Source organism: Falco rusticolus, chromosome 5, assembly GCF_015220075.1.
Source record: "Falco rusticolus isolate bFalRus1 chromosome 5, bFalRus1.pri, whole genome shotgun sequence".
Classification (NCBI taxonomy): domain Eukaryota; kingdom Metazoa; phylum Chordata; class Aves; order Falconiformes; family Falconidae; genus Falco; species Falco rusticolus.
In genome coordinates this window covers 31,002,001-31,018,870 of record NC_051191.1, presented here as the reverse complement: position 1 = coordinate 31,018,870, position 16,870 = coordinate 31,002,001, and the positions used below count along the sequence as shown (strand labels likewise).

Below are 16,870 nucleotides of genomic sequence, written 5' to 3'. Positions count from 1 at the left end.
GATTTGGCCAATAACATCAAGTAATCTGCAGCCTGGTGGGCTTATGGAAACTATGATGAGAGTAGCTAAATGTCAACTTTAGCTGAGGACTGGGCGTTATGCAGCAAATAAACTTCTAAAAAAATCAACAATCCTGTTTTCAAGGAAATGTGATAAGAAGAAAACTCACAAACCCTACATTTTATGCTAAGAGAATTGTTTCTAATGAGAATGTTTTCCAGTATTTCCCTTGAGACATCAGCTGCTCCTTAAAAATAATGTTCCAACTTCAATTTGCTCAATTGGAGGAAGGTAGAAGGCCCAACAGCTCGTATCAATGAATATAAACTATAACTTTTATGCAATCTAGAAGGTACCATAGCACTTGTACTCCTTCTTAGTAATTGTACCTTATATTGTTTCTTTCCCAGATAACACATTTTCCCCCTCTGGCTTTCCTTCCCATTCCAAGCTTTCCATTCATCTGAAAAATACTAGTTTAGACAATCCAGGCACAATATCACTCTAAACTCATTATTTCAGAGACTTTAATTATCCCCTCTCATCCTTACATGAATAAACAGAAGAAAAAAAAGTCACATCAAATTGTCCATGGCCCGGATGCCTCAAGCATCATGTGAATCATCCCTCTCTTGATAGAGAAGAGTTTATATGCCCACAGAGGGAACATGTCCCATGATCCTTAGGAAAAATCAGCAGATCTGTGGGAACTCCCAGGGAAGTTCATCCTGTTTTGCTCCACTCTGAGAGCCCTGCTCCTTTCTGTAGCACAGCTCTGGCAACTACTCCTCAAAGGCAGAAGCAAGCATGCAGGCATTGCTGATGCTGTCAGCATTCATCCCTGGCACAGTCTGTATAGAAAATAAAGTTGTTTGCTGTATAAAATTGCTGTTCTCCCTGCTGCCCGCTCCTGTAAGCCAAAAAAAACTTCATCTGAAGAGTGTTTGCATGGAATAGGAGCAGGTTAAGGGTGCAATATTGAATCTAGTGCTGCTCTAGCTCTGGTCTAAGGCTCTGGCTTGGCATTTCATCAGCTTTCCACCCCGCTTCGCTGCTGCAGGATGAGGGTGATTATGGCTCTTTAGCTTGGAACTAACGATCCACCCTGCAAGTCACCTCTGTCCTAACCACATTTTCAGAGCTATTTATAAGACTGCATTTCCAAACCTGATTTTCTTTAGTTCTTGGATCGATTTCTAAGCTCTTAAGGAATTTGTTCTGCTTCCTGGAATGGAGGAACTACTGTCTGCTGACATCTTTGCTCTAAATGTCAGTGATGTGTGCTTTGGCATAAATTCTCTTCTGATGGAGAAAAACGTGCTAATTAGCACCCAGTTATCCTGAACATTTTGAAGACAAAAATACAGCCATAGGCAATTCTAGCACCATATTTCTTTTCTGTTTCTACATTTAGTTGAGAACATCTTATTACAGTGTTTTGGTATATGAAACTTTATTCAGCTCTATCTATGACTAGTTTGTTCTGGCTCAGTTCTTTTCCTGTTGACCATGTTAGGCTTACTTGAGGCCTGTAAAGGGTATTTTCTGATCCCAACACACAGAGCTATGTGTTGGGTTTTTTTTTATTTCTTTTTAAACCATTAGGCTCCCCCCCGCACACAGGCTCAGGACTGTAATTGCATACCCAATCAATTCCAGTGTCACCTCTGTAGCATTTTTCAAATTTGTCAACTTCCTAGGTGCTTTCTTTTCATATTTTGATTAGATTACCAGAAGCCTTAAAAATATTTAACAAAGATTGGCACCATCCTTCTGTTTGTGCTCAGAATAAACCATTGTAGTAAAACCATCTCAAGCTGAGTATGTTGTTGACGCTTTTCTGCTGAAGATCCATACAATTAGAAATTTGTGTGCTGAACTCTCTCCCGCCTAGGTGGAAAATGATTACTGATCCCTGTAACAAATTTTTCATCCTATATCCACTGACAAGCAGTCGTTCTCAAGTTCCCCCTTTTCTTCAGATGTTGTCATTAGCCACAGTTTTCTTCTTTTGAGTTGTAGTGGGGGTTTTTTCAGCTGTAAAGTTTGCTTTTGTAAAACCTCTACTAATGAAGTGCATCTTGTTCATCATCATCATGTTGTAGACTAGTCATTATTTTAAGAGGGTTCTAATTGTATGCATATGCCTCACGGTCCAAATGACTCCAGAAGTCTTTACCTGAGATTACATACCATTTCAGCTATCTTTTAAATAATGTGTTGGCATCTTACTGGAAACTTCAGGAATATAAAATGTGTCAGCAGGTCCACTAGTGCTTTAAAAGCTATTCAGCTAGCCTCCCTTGAGACGTTGTTGTAAAATCTACAATGCACAATCAGTTATGAATTGTACATCTTTTTAGCATTCATGGGTAGACCGTTAACAAGGGAATAAATAGCAGAATTTTATTTAATCCCATACATTGCTTAATATTAATTATTAAGCAAAAGACACAGCCATTCTATCCCCTTCAGCAGAAGGGCATCCATAATGCTCTGAATGCAACACACTTTCTTTCGGACAGATGGGTAAGGTCCAGCCACAGATACCTGTGGCTGTAATGCAGATCAAAATCCCTGTTTACTTGAAAGTAATAAAACTGGAGGAAAAAAACCCTAATTATGTCCACCTTTTCTAACTTGAAGTTTCTTCGGTGTAACTGTTTACATGAATATGAATAGGCTGTCATGTATCATTGGAGAGAAATAAGTATTTTGGGGCGCAATTTATTTGACCAAAGGCACATATTTACTCTGGAATGAGACAACTGTCCAGAATACATAAAGAGAAATTATTTAGTTTCATTGGTGTCAGATGTAGACATTTCTACTCAGTCAAAAGAATCCTGCCCTTAATGTGTAAGCTATGCACTCAACAGCCAATTTATTATTGCTGGGCTGTAATATCAGTTCTGTCATCCTTACTAGTCTCACTTATTCAGTGAGACTATTTACATATTAAAGTATTACTCAGCATGAGTAATAGTGCCAGCACTGAGGTTATGTTGCAAGTAGAGAGGAGAGATGTTTCCATTAGCACTAAACTTTATCTCAGAAAAATCACTGGAGACTGGCATCTTCCAGAGGTTCTGCTTTCTTTTGATTATCCTCCCTTCCTCCAGTAATTGACTCCAAGCAGTTCAACTTCTGTTATTTGGTGGAAGAGAATCTCTCTTTATCAGGGATTTATTCATGAAGTCGCAGAATGTCTGTCGTTAGGTATCAGGTTGTCTGTATCGATCACAAGCAAATAGATTACTGGAGAGTGGAGGGAGTTGTTAGGGATGGTGTTGTGGCATATGGGAGAGTGTATCTGAAGATAATGCGTTGGTGGAGGGGCTCATACATGAGACACAGAAGAATGAAGAGAGGGGAGACCTAGGTAAGACCAGGATACTTCAAGAGATAAGCAGTGGATGCACAATCTAATGAGGATAAATACAGTTAAAATCTCTATTGGCCCATCCACTTACTTGAGCTGGACATCCTGTTCTCATTTGAAATGTTTGTGATGAGTAAACTTATTTAATACTTTCCTCTGAAACTAGAAGAGAAGGAACAAGATTTCAGTTAGGTCACATTTGCTTTGTATTTGGATTAGGATGACAATTTTACTCCTGGATGAAAAAAAAAGATGAAATTGTACCACATGTTATGCCCCCTTAGGGACCTCTGCCACTGACAGTTGTGCACTGTCAAGGAAGAAAAGACCCAACCACTTGGATCTTCCCTACTGAACAACCAGCATTTTATTGAGCCTAACTCAAATCCCCAGACAGACAAACAGAAGCAGCTAATAAGGACATGAAAAAGAAACTGCAGAAACCTAGCTTCTGGGCTTTGTCCCATGGCCATGAGTTATCCCAGGTCAGATTTTGCTCCAACACGATCATGATGATAGAAAGTCAATAGAAGCAAATCATTTAAAGTGAAGATACATGTAGACCCTGAGCACTCACATAGACTTGAATTCTAAGTTAAAAACATTTTTCTTCAAAATATGGAATGTTTATCAAGATAGGAATATATATGTGTCACTATATAAATCATACAGTTCTTTATGGGCATATGAATAATCATAAAATCTGTTATGTGCACAGGCACAGATCGCTAAAGGACTGGTTTATATTAACTGCATTTACTTTAACAGAATTCTTTGCTTCTAATCCCCTTAATAATAATGTATTACTAAACTGTTTAGCCTCCCAGCTTACTCTAGTTACTCAAATTATATTTAAACAGCATTTTATCTCATTTCCATTTCTTAACAGTCTACCACTGGTGATACTTTCTTAGTATATATTAGCTATACATAAAACATTAGTTTCCTGTTAAAACAATTGTGCATTCAGCATGGAGCCTCAGCAAACGTAATGGGGTAGATGAGCCTTTCTCAAGTATAAACTAATGCTGAAGGAGTCCATATCTGCCTGTTTTCCACCTTCAAAACCTGTATGCTGTTGCTGTTGAAATCAGTATTCAAAAAGAAATAGGCTTCTGTTGGCTTTTTGCTAGCATTTCTGCTGTTCACATGATAGTCCTTAATTCATACATTGTGCCGCCAAAAGGAACCCTTGCAACCCTGTCTAGCCTTAAGCATAAACCTACCCAGATTTAATTTCTATTTGAACTTGAGTCTTTTGAGGGAGAAGGAATCTTAACCCACTATAACAGAGAGCACTGAGAAGCTATTCCAGCTGTTTCAGTCTTACTATAAAGTACATGCATATTTCTAAATTAGAATTTTTCTAGTTTCTTCTCATAGCCGTTGGATATTACGCCCTTGTCTGCTGGCTTGAAGAGTCGACTACCAAAATTATGCTCCCTTCAGAGGTACTGTAGATCATGATCAAGTCACCCCAGTAACTTAGCTGTCCCAAACTCCTGTGTTTCCACAGCAAGGCATATTTTGACTGTAGCAGAATGTGATTACTCTTCTGTACATGAATTTCATTGCAGAGTCATAAAGCGTGGTTTGCTCATAGTGATAATATTTAAGTTCAGTGTTCATTTGTCATTCTTCTTCTGTAGCCCCATCCTTTTCTCAGGAGGGAAAGGAGAAGCCCATTCCTTTGACAGTTTGTATTTAGGCTCTCCTGATTTATACCACAGATGACCTGTGGCTAGCTGGTGCTTTGTATAGCTCTTACCAGCTCACTAGAGGGAAGACTTGCCTTGACCTACATCACAGTTCAGCTGCCTAAAGCCAAGAGAGGAACCTACCCAAATTTTGGTGACAGTACCATACAGGTTGTTGAAAAGGATGAGCTTGAGATGCTTCAAATGGTGCTTTGTACTAGGCCTAAACAGAAAAATAACTGAGCTCAGTGAAGGTGCTGCTAATGAACACCACCATGGAAGAACTGCTAGTTCATTCTCTGAACGGGAACATGGCTCTTGTAACAGATTGAGTTCTAACCGCTATTCTTTTAAGCAGGCAAAATTTCCATTGGAAGTATAACTACTAAGATATCACTTCACAGCAGCAATGTCCACAAGAGCTTTGTTTGTGCAAGGAATACCTGATTAGGTACCAAATCAGTTATGTTACTTTGCCACCAGAAGTCATACAAAATAAGAATGGGAATTCAATAGACCGTGGCAAAACCAATTCATAATTTACACCAGTACAGTGGCCTGCACCTTGCTCTGGCTGCACGTAGCACTAAGGTAAGAGAACCGGCATTTAAGGGGTAAAGTCCCTTCCTGCCATGAAATCACTGTCAGTAGCAGCTGCTGGGGAGGTCAGAGGGTGGGAGAAGCACAGTGCAGCTCCTGCCCAAGGAGCAATGTGAAGAGCTGCCAGGCAGCTGAAGAGCAGCCAGCCACTGAGCCCTGTGCCCACCACTCGTGCATTCGGCAGCACCCACGGCTCCTGGGAAAACCACCAGACAGCCCCATTGCTAAGAAATGTTTGCAGCAAATAAAAGATGTTAACGTAAAGACATTTCCAGGATGGTTAATGAGCTATGGAACAAAGTTAGGTGGGAATTTACCCCTCCTTCATGATGTTAAGGGGATAATGCAATAAATGTTTTGTACCTTTTTCCATCAAGAACTTCACAGTCATACATGGTGGAAATTAGGACTTTGTTTAAATACAAGCTGTTTGTTGCTAAAGGTTTTTCTTTCTTTTTTCATCGACTCTTAAATGTGTGTGTAGGGTTAAAATCTGTATAAAACTTACTGAACTACTGTTCTTAGCTCTACTACTTGTGTTGATTACTTAGATCCCTATGTGAAGATCCATCTGATGCAGAACGGTAAGAGGCTGAAGAAGAAAAAGACTACAATTAAAAAGAACACTCTGAATCCCTACTACAATGAGTCTTTCAGCTTTGAAGTACCATTTGAGCAAATTCAGGTAATGTCAAACAGTGTTTTGTCTTCCCTTTGCATTACATTTCTCAACCCTTATGAATATTTAACAGGAATCTTGTTAATTATCACATGTGCGTGCCTTCATTAGCACCTAGGTGCCAGCCCTGTGCTACATTAGATGAGTGTGACTGCTTCAAGAGGGAAATGATAAAATGCACAGTACTTACGAAGCTTTGATTCATCAGTGAGAAATGGGTAACTGACATTTTCTGTTAACAAAAATGGATTCTGGAAAAAAAAAATATCCATAGGGTGATAGTGAAGGAGTGTGCCAGCAAAAAAGTATAGGGATAAAAGAAAAGGCATATATAGCAATTTTCCCCAAATTAGTTGAAATAATAAATGGGCATCATCAGTTAAATGTGTTCCCTATGCATTTATTGGTCCTGTTTGTTGAAAGCACTGCAGCATCCCTCTGAAGTAAAACACCTAATTTAATCACAACTTGTTTTCAAGTTGTATTCACCGCACCAGGAAAACTTTTTCAATGATTCCTACATCCCTTTGAAAAAGACATTTGAGATTCTCAGGGGTCAGTACTGCAGTACCTCTTTCTAGGCACCGCAGGGGATCTTCCAGCAGCTCTCCAGGTGCTGCTGCTGTCCCCTAAAATGACGGGGCCTCAGAGGTCAGCACAGTGAGCTGGAAGTCACCTACATTAGCAGTGGGAAATACCAGAACAAGGCATTGTGTCTTTTTTTCAGGGACTCTGTTACCTACCTTTGGGCTGAGCTACTGGAGGCAAATAATCTCTTATTCGTGAGAGTGAGATTTAACAACTTCTGATGTTAACTAGCCTTTTCTCACAAGAGAGAAGCTCTTTTTTTCCATCTCAGGAGGCATGTGGGAAACCTGCATCCAATTCACTCTCCTCCCTAAGTGAATTTAAACCTATATCTTCAATGTTGTAAGCAAGTACTCTTGTCACCTGTGCCTATAGCTTATGATGAGAGTGCAGCATTAATTTCTGCATAAATAATAAGTGTATGGCTGGCCGCAGAGCATAAGATCACCTGTTAGTTGGGTGGTTCTCTTGGAAAGGGAGAGACTTTGGTCTTTGGTGTGATCTAGGTAGTGTAAACCACATAAAGATCAATTGGTACAGGCCTTCTCTATTTTTTTAAAGCATTAACCATTAGTGTGAAACTATTTCATTATTTTGCGCACTTGTTAGAGCATTCATTGGCAGGGAAGATGTATCCATGTAAATACTCTCAGAAGAGAAAAGAACTGTATGCTGGCTTCCCACCTGCCCACAGAGCCCTGTGACCATGGAGGTATTAAGCAAGGCAGGAGCTTTTCTGGGTGGAGCTGAATGTGTAAAGCGTACCTCCAGGGCATCATCCCAGTTTGAATGACCATAATTAAAGTAGTTTGGGATTACATCCTTTTGTGGCCTGTGAGAGGTCTACATATGAGTTAGGTGCCATGCTACTCGTAGTTTGAAAGTTTAAATGGCCTGAGCCAAACTGGGAGCCCTCTCTTGATTAGATGAAAGCATGGTACAGGTTTTGAGACTCTGTATCTTGGACTTTGACAGCAACTGGCCCAGGAGCCAAGGCCTACATTTCAACTAAAGCTGCCTGCTTGGTTTTTATTGACTTGGTACTGACAAAGGTAATAAAAATAGACAAGGTGAGGCAGTAAGAATATGACTGGAATGCATCATCAGCCTGTTTAGAGTTTCTTCATAGCCCACATGCAGCGTGTACTGTGGGGTTTGTGGGCTCTAGGAATCAAAAAATGGGAAATCCAGTGGGGTCTAATTCCCATTTATTTTAATAAAAGCTGGTCTGTGTGCTTGTGAAAGATCTCATAACAAGCACCAAAGACACAGAGGCAAAAAAAGGATTAATCAAGTTGAGCCTCTCTAGCAATTTAGTCCATGAATGTCTTGATTTCCAAATAGGGACAGGACTGGGGAACTGGAATGGGCACCTCCAAGTTATCAGATCAGAGTTTTGGCATGGTTAAGTGCATTCTGTGGGTACTTGGCCATTTTGCTTTATAATTCCATGTCAGTTTTGTAAGGTGGAGATAGGACCTGCAAGAAGTATTGTGGTTTAGCTGTTTAAATTTTTGCTTGCCTTTTTTTTTTTTTTTTTTAATGTTTATTATAATAACTTTATAGGTATTTACTTCAGTATATAGCTTCAATGTAAAATCTGTAATTACGGACTTTGGTCCATGGTATTTTGGAGTTAGTTATAAAAGACTATATTTAGAAGTTATTTCATTATGGTTAGTGAAGTGATTGCATCATTAGAAAAACACATTTTAAATGTTATTTAGACTTAGTATGGTAAAAATCACTGTGGCTTTTGGGTAACTCATGTAAAAGTCATTAAGTAAACTTTCACAGTCAAATAAAAAATAATGGTTATACAAGTTTCTTGATTGTTGGAGAGCGAAGACAAGGAGCTCATGGAGGGAAAGCAGCTCAATAGCAGTGAATCTATGCTATTTAATATGGGCCAAACAGTAACACTTTCAACAATTTAATAGTGACTGTGGATTGTAGCTCTTAAGGAAGAAAAGTGATGTCTTTTAGGGTAATGGGAGAACACCACTGGGAAGTCAAATGCTGTTACTACAGGCAGATCAAGCATGTGTTTTGTCATGTGCAAGACACACTGCCTTTGTAGGTAGCAATGTCTCCAGGCCCTTTCAGTCCAAAGGATGCTTAATCACACCAAGCAAACTGTTAATCCAAGTGTTTATTAGCAGAGGTGGTGCTTTCTACAAGCACCTCTTGGGTTTTGCCGTGCATCTGTTCCTTTAATACATGGTACAAAGGCAAAGAGATGCTCACATTTCTCTGCAGGTTTAAGCCAGAGACCACGAGGTGAAAATCATCTCAGAGTTAATCATCTGAGCTAGCTGTTGTGACATCTTTATAGAGCAAGGAAAAGGGTCTTTTGTTTACAGGGTTCATTGTTGTCTTAGGATTAATGCCCTCCCCCCCAAGAAAAGAAAAACCCAATAGTAACTAGCCCGCAAGCTTCTAGGTACAGCAGGAAACTTTTTTTTGTACTGTAAAGTAATAGTCTTGTGCTTACTTTTTATATCTGTGAGTGTAATACACATCTAAAACATAAATGTTCATTTGGGGAGGTACCATCAACATTAGAAGTGAGTGCATTGCAAACAGCAACACTGAAACATCATTTTGGCATCTAGAAATACTTGCTTCAGGATATTGCCTTTTATCGTGAGTGCTCTAGGGAGAGTCTTGAGTTTGATGTACACTTTTGTCATCAGCAACTATATAAATACTTTAGTGCCAGTTGGAATCATCTCTCTCTGGCTCAGTGAATTGTACAATCTTGTAAGGGAATGGACTCTGTAAAATAGACTTCATGAGCCTGGTCTTGCAGGTATGCTTAAAAGAGTCAGTTGCTTTTAAAAGATAATTCTATTGCAAGCACTGAAATTAATCATTCTAGTAAGGAACCCAGATTCTACATATATTTAAAGCCTTAAATTTAAAAACCTGATGCTTGAGAATAAAAGATTTTTCTGGGAAAAAAAGTGCTTCAGGGCATTTCTTCCTCCAGTTCAGGAAACTCACACGTAAAAAGGAGCCGTGTGTATTTAGCATGGGATAGAAATGAATCAGAAAAAGAATTGTAGGTTCATCTTCAAAAATAAAGCTCCCTAAGGAGAAGCGTTTACAATTTAGTAAAATCAGCCCAAGGCTGTTAATGTCTTAGGCACTGTTGGGGAACAACAACACTCCACTGAAGGGAATAGCTGTTTGTGCTCTTTCAACAAATACTGATGACCTGAAGGAGAGGAATGTGTGCATGTGCAGGCAAGTGCATACACAAATGCCTGCCTTGAACATCACCTCCCAGTGTGCTCCAGTCTAAGTGAATGGAAAATTACCTATGAGCCGTGACAGATGGGCTCGCGCAGATTTTGTGGGATAGTTTTACCCAGTTTGCCAGCGATCACTGTTCCTACAGCAGAAGTGGCACCCCAGCATCAGCTCAGTTGTAGGTGTGTCAGAGCCCTGAGACAGTGGGGTTTATACTTCTTTCCAACTACCCTGAGCATGCAGCCTGTTTTCTAGACTCCTTTATAAATATATTGAATATACACAATATACATACATACTTACATGTGTGCACATGCACATAAACACACAGATGAGTACGTGTGTGTGTGTACTTATATGGTAACAATAAGAGCTATCTTCTAAACTTATCTGAAAATAACTGATTAGCATGCTGGATGTATGGCTAAGAGTTGTTTAGAAGCAGAAAAAGCAATTAACAGAGAACAACATTGCAGACGTTAACTTGGGGAAGTGCTTTTTCTGAATTTTAGCTGCTAACTTATTTACTTAAACAATAGCAATGTGTTAAATTGCACTACTTTTGAATTAACTTACCTTAAGTTCTCCATTTTAGCCCTACAGAATTCTAGCAGTCTAAGTTTTCAATAACAATTCTTAAAAAAATCCATAAATTGTGAATCTGTTAAAGGAAAAAAACCCAACCTTGATTCCCATATAAAGCTCTTCGATGCAAGGGGGCAACTTTGCAGTTAACAGGGAGGCTGTGAACTTAACTTTACTTGGAAGGCTCTCAAGAAGCAAAGACACAAGTTTGAATTTGCTTCTCGCTGGGGGAACCTGCAGTGGCTGTCACACACTTACCCCCTTTGTGGAGTCTCCATTGCTGTTGTCTGTCCCAAGATTCATCTCTGCCCACCTTCCCCTTACCATCATGCTCACTGGTCTTTCTCTATCTCATTGCAGAAAGTGCAAATTGTTGTGACTGTTTTGGACTATGACAAGATTGGCAAGAACGATGCCATCGGGAAAGTCTTTGTGGGCTACAATAGCACCGGAGCGGAGCTGCGGCATTGGTCAGACATGTTGGCCAACCCCCGGCGGCCCATTGCACAGTGGCACACCTTACAGCCCGAGGAGGAGGTAGATGCCATGCTGGCAGTCAAGAAGTAAATTAAATTAAATTAAATTATGAAGAAGAAGAAGAAGCCTTTCTGCGTTTGCCCGCATAGTGCTCTTTAGCCAGTATCTGTAAATACCTCAGTAATATGGGTCCTTTCATTTCCAGCCATGTGTTCCTGACACAGATCAGTTGTACTTCTAAATTCCCATTTTAATTTGCACAAATATAAATGTAGAGAGCCCTCTAAAGGCGCTTAATTTCACCACTGCCCCCCCAGATCTACTCTTCTTTTAAGCAATATGATGTGTAGATAGAGCATGACAGAAATTATTTATTGTATCACACAGTTGTATATATACACCAGTATGCTGAGAATTTATTTCTAGTTTGTGTATTTGTATGTTGTAAACGTTTCCTAATCTGTGTATATCTAGATGTTTTTAATAAGATGTTCTATTTTAAATTATGTAAATTGACTGAGATATAGGAGAGCTGATAATATATTATAGGGTAACTATTGTATCGTCTGCATTCCAGAAAAAAAATTCCAACTTGTAAGGCACTAGTAGTGTTACACTGACATCTTAAAGGACAACTTAAATCTGAGCTTTCAACTGGACCATCCTAATAACACGCTACACGTCCACAGTGAATCTTGGAGGGGCAAATTCAATTGGGTAGATTTCTTTCACAGGCAACTTAGCATGATCTGAGCAGCTCCATGGCTGACCTCAAGGAGATGTAGCCAGAAGCCAGGATATAATTTTTTGTATATATTCCAAAGCAAAACACATAACAGACTGAAATGGCTTTAGATTGAAAGTTGAGGAAGCAGTTTCATAGGAGGCAATGATTTCATCTAACGTACAAAGTAACACCATTGCAGAGGTTATGCAGGGACCGGGGGGGGGGGGGGGGGGGGGGGGCGGGGCGCGGGAAAGGAGGAGGGAGATGCAGAGCTGTAGCGAAATGCCGACATGAAAACAAGGGTAGCTCTCCATTATCACCTTTATACAAAATTTGCATACTGTGAATTCCATCCACAATTCCACATTATAATGAGTTTGCACATTAGACTTTGTAACAAAATATTTTATTATACTGACTCAGATTAGAAGGAATGCAGAATATTTTTTAGACACAGCCGTGTGAGTTTATTATACAATAATAGTTTCATGGTGAACAGACAGTATTGTAATCCCATCAGAAGATGACAAAATTTAGCCATAGTTCTAAATGCACTTCAAAGTAAGCCAAAAGAGAACAGCTAGTGACCTTTTATATACTATTTATACTTAAGTTTTAATTTGTCCTTTAAAAAAAAAAAGTGAAAACAAAGAACAAGTTCTAGAAAACTGAAGCAACCTCTTCTGTATACTAGATGCTCGTTTCAGGAGGAGTTTTTAAATGTTTTCAATGTTATTATGTAGTAAATGGCACTATTATGAAGCTATTAGTCATTCCATAAGAGTCTTGAAAGACTGCTCTGTGTATCACTGTGACTGCCGTGTGTGCTTAGAAATGTAGTTTTCTCAGTGGATAGCAATCAATTTATTCCGTAGTGATATTGTAATAATACTGCCATTCCCTTCTACTGCACTGCCGAAGGAACGCATAGCACAAGCAGTTCTAGTTATTACGGACCAATTTAGAACTGGAGAGCTATGCAGGGGACAAGGATGCTATATTAAATGGGTTGACCACGCAGCATTTTGTCAAGCCCTGTGCAATACTCTACATTTCCAATCGCCCTCGCCCCCCACCGCTTTACTGTAGATAGTTGTCTTACAGCCAGCCAGCATGTCATCTCAGCTTGTACCATCTCATCAAGTCATTTAGGGCATCACTTCTATCTCATGTACTGTCCTTTGAGGCCCCTCGCTTATCTTTCCAATCTGTGAATATATTTATAATGCTTTGAAGAGATCATTATTTTCAGCAATGCAAACGACCCCAGAAATGTGGAAATGCTATAACTTTTGGAGGGAGGCATGAGAAGTAACCATTAAAGTTCTTATCAATTGTAGCTAACGGAAGTTATTGAAGACAAAGAACAAAGATGAATGTAATCAGAGAACTGTGTACTGAAAACTAAATTCCACAGCCTCCCTCAAGGCTTTGCTTCTGGGAGAGGTGTGACAGCCTGAGAGGTCAGTGCCGTGATGGCCAAGCACCAGTGTTTTCAGTACATTTGACAGAACAGAAGGAGCAAAGAAGTGGGAGGAGAACAAGTCTGGATGTCTCCCCACCTCCAAAAGTCAGAATAGCAAGACCCATTTCCTTTCTTTTTTTACATGAAACACAGAAAAAACACAAGCGAGACATTTTCTGATAGAAACAGGCGCATACATGCAAAGCATCAAGCTGGAATTATTTAAAATCTTAACCTTAAGGACCAAACCCCACCAAAGAGAAGTAGACAGGTAGCTTTCCAGCACAAGAGCTTCATGGTCTCCAACTTTTGGTTGTTCATTCAGGATAGCTGCAGGTTCAAACTGCCAGGACTGACTCATTGTGTTAAGGTATTCTTAATGCTTTCTCTTCCTACACTGCCAGACTGAATGTCACCATAGAACTGGTTTGTGAGATACGATGATTCACAGAGACTGAACCTGCCATGTGACCAAGATGACATTTTCATCCTCAAAAGAAGCCACATGTACCTTTCTGACAAAGCTGTGTGAGGTATTAGAATCTGATGCTGTAGAAAGATCCTAGTTGCCTTTGTGTATATTTACTGCCTGCTTGAGTGTTTCTCTGTGTGGGTTTTCTCTGTATCTTGTAGAAATGTTTGGGGTGTTTTATCCTGCCATATCGCTCGTGGCCCGCGAGCTGACAACTTTAGCCGTATTTTACCTTCATTTTTGATGAGGTGGTTTATATTTTGTTTCACTTTGTGTAGTGACTTCCCACAGTAGAGTTTTCCAATTGTCGTTAAAAATAACATACATATTACACAGATATTCAATAAAAATGTTTTATTTCCTGTTGATGTTCTAGCATTTTTCTTTTGATACAAAACTTTGAAAAGATGTTTCACTTTAGCACAATCATAAACTTTGAAGTGTTGCAAGTGTAATAGCACAGCACTTTTCAAGGGGCTGTGACAAGCTGCTTTCATCAGCGTGGTTTGCTGCAAGACAGTCACAGCCAGTAGTGCTCCAGTAGATGCATTCTCCACCTCTGCTGCAGATGAAGAACTATCACCTCAGTTTCCCAAAAGCTTGATTATTTGCCTCCAAAAACATCACTCTCTGTCAAAACATGGACTAGCTACTATACCACAACAAAACCTCCAAGTAATTACCTATGCATCAGCACTTTTCAAGCCAATTGTGTTAAGAGCCATGGCTGAAGTTTTCTTTTGGAGAGAGATGGTATATTTTAACCTACATTCAAGAGCTACTTCTGAACTGGCCATAAAAATCAGGCCTCAAGTAGGCTAAAGATCGTTAAATAAGAGCTTAAACTGTAGGGGGGGGGGGGGGGGGTGTAGTGAGAAGGTGTGGGAGGAAGTGAACCCACAAACTATGATAGGAAAACACTGTGCTGTGAAGCAGTTCAAGTTCCTGAGCCTACAAAAAGAAACAGCTCAGAAAAAACAAAAAAACAATAAACAAACCACACACCAAAAACCCAACCCAAACAGATAATAATAATATAAAAAAACCAACCAAAACCCTCAAACCTGTAGCTACATTTGTTTTATGTAACCATTTTCCACATCACTGTTGCCCCTACCCTGTTTTTCCCCAGTCTCAAGAGAAATACGCCCATTCCTTTCAGGAACCATACTGTGGTAATTACTGATATGCACCAGTTTAACCACAGCTGTTGTTACACCAGGCCATATTACAACTTAGAGCTCATTATAAGTATTTTCATGGTTGACTCTTCTCCCTATTCCCACTGCTCAGAAAGTGCACTCTTTCCTGCCAGCCATTTTTTTTTTCATCGTCTAGTGTCAACGAGCACCAAATGGACTGATGCCACTCTCAGCAAGCAAGAGCAGGCTGACGTCTCCTGGTGGGCCTTGTGATTCAGAGAGCAGTTACTCATCCAAAACTGTGAATGACTGGAATCTTGTATCTGTGGCTTTACAGCTCTGCTGTGAGGTGATGCCTGCTTGGTCTGCAGGAGCTGAGGTAACACTCCTGTGGTGCAATATTGTTCCCCATAGTCACAGGCAGGTACCATATTATGGAGATATGAGATGCTGCTGCTCCCTTCTCCACCACCTAAGCTGTTGCACGATCAGACTAAGCACGTACTTCCCTAAGAGAAGCATTTTGCTCAAGAGCAGACCCAAATCTATCAAAGTCAATAAATAAAAATACTTTGATCCAGGTCCTATATGCACCGGCCATTTTTGCAGATCTTGAGAATACCAAAACAGCATCCTTGTTGATCAAAACCAGTTCTTCCAACAGGGCTTATCAGTTAAAGCCAGTCATTACAACTAATGTAAGGAAAAATGTTTCATATAATAGCTGTTAGACTAATTGGGAAAAGCAGCAAAAATTGCCTATTTTATTCAGCTCATTTAACCCCTAATCAACTGTCAAAGAAAAACATTCTTCCCAACTGACAGACTGTTACCAAAGCAAAGGATCTACGTCTCTCGATCACTTTTCACATCATGAGTCAATGAAAGTTAATTGCCTGTTAGTTATGCAAAGCAAAAATTAGAACGTTATATTTTCTGATTACTCTAACAGTCAATTCCCTTATTTATTTATGCATTAGCATTTTCACTTCAGGCTGCCAGTTCAGTTTCTTATACACATACTGACCTTTTCAGACCATACATCTACTAAATTCATGCCCAGCCCCTACTTTCAGTGTCAGTTCAGACACTGTTGTTCATCCAAGCATTAAAGAAAGTATGGAAACGGATTTCTCTATACATACCACAAGAACTTTTACCCAGTCTTAGCTACATTTACCTTATATGCAGTAAATATTTTTATATTCAGTATAGAGAATAATTGTTAATATTGTACCAAAAATGTAGATCCAAAAGTATGTGACAAACTAGTACAGAGAAGACTTTTAACTCTATATGGTACTTTGTGACTGACACCTGCAGCAATATTTTCAGGCACAAGAGCCACACAAAGAGATTTATGTCAAGAATATTCTGTATTCAACTTAAAAAAGAAAGTTCTACAAACTAGGGAATGATCTAGACATCCTTAATGGAGCTTATAAAGAGGCCGAGTAGGTTGGGGAAGCGAAGACAGTTCTTTGAGGCTTTTGGGGTGAATGAAGGTGGAGGGGGTGTGTGGTATAGTCTTTTTGTTCTATGCATGCACTGTGCAGTAACATACCGAGATTTTTGAAGAGCCATTTAGACCAAAAAAACCCAAACCAAAACAAAAGATTTTCATCTTCCGACAGAACCAGTCTCATCAGTTTGACAGCTCACTTTTAATTTCAGTCAACCATTTCATATATTTGTACACTCTCTTATTACTTACAATAAGGAAAGCACACAGCAGGCGATGCGCTGATGTTATTTATCAGTGTAACAAACAGCTGACTTCAGTTTTTCTCAGTCAAAAGAC

At 39.6% G+C, this 16,870-nt stretch overlaps 1 protein-coding gene across 4 annotated transcripts in view; it reads left to right on the top strand.

The window, feature by feature from the left end:
• Window positions 1-14,295, top strand: part of SYT1 (synaptotagmin 1) — a 357,438-nt gene extending 343,143 nt beyond the window's left edge. For all 4 annotated transcript variants that reach the window (XM_037390041.1, XM_037390039.1, XM_037390038.1 and 1 more), the window contains 2 exons: window positions 6,231-6,364; window positions 11,147-14,295. In XM_037390041.1, the coding sequence (XP_037245938.1) occupies window positions 6,231-6,364; window positions 11,147-11,353 (341 nt within the window). In that variant the 3' untranslated portion in view covers window positions 11,354-14,295. The remainder of the gene's footprint in view (window positions 1-6,230; window positions 6,365-11,146) is intronic.
• Window positions 14,296-16,870: the final 2,575 nt, after the last annotated feature.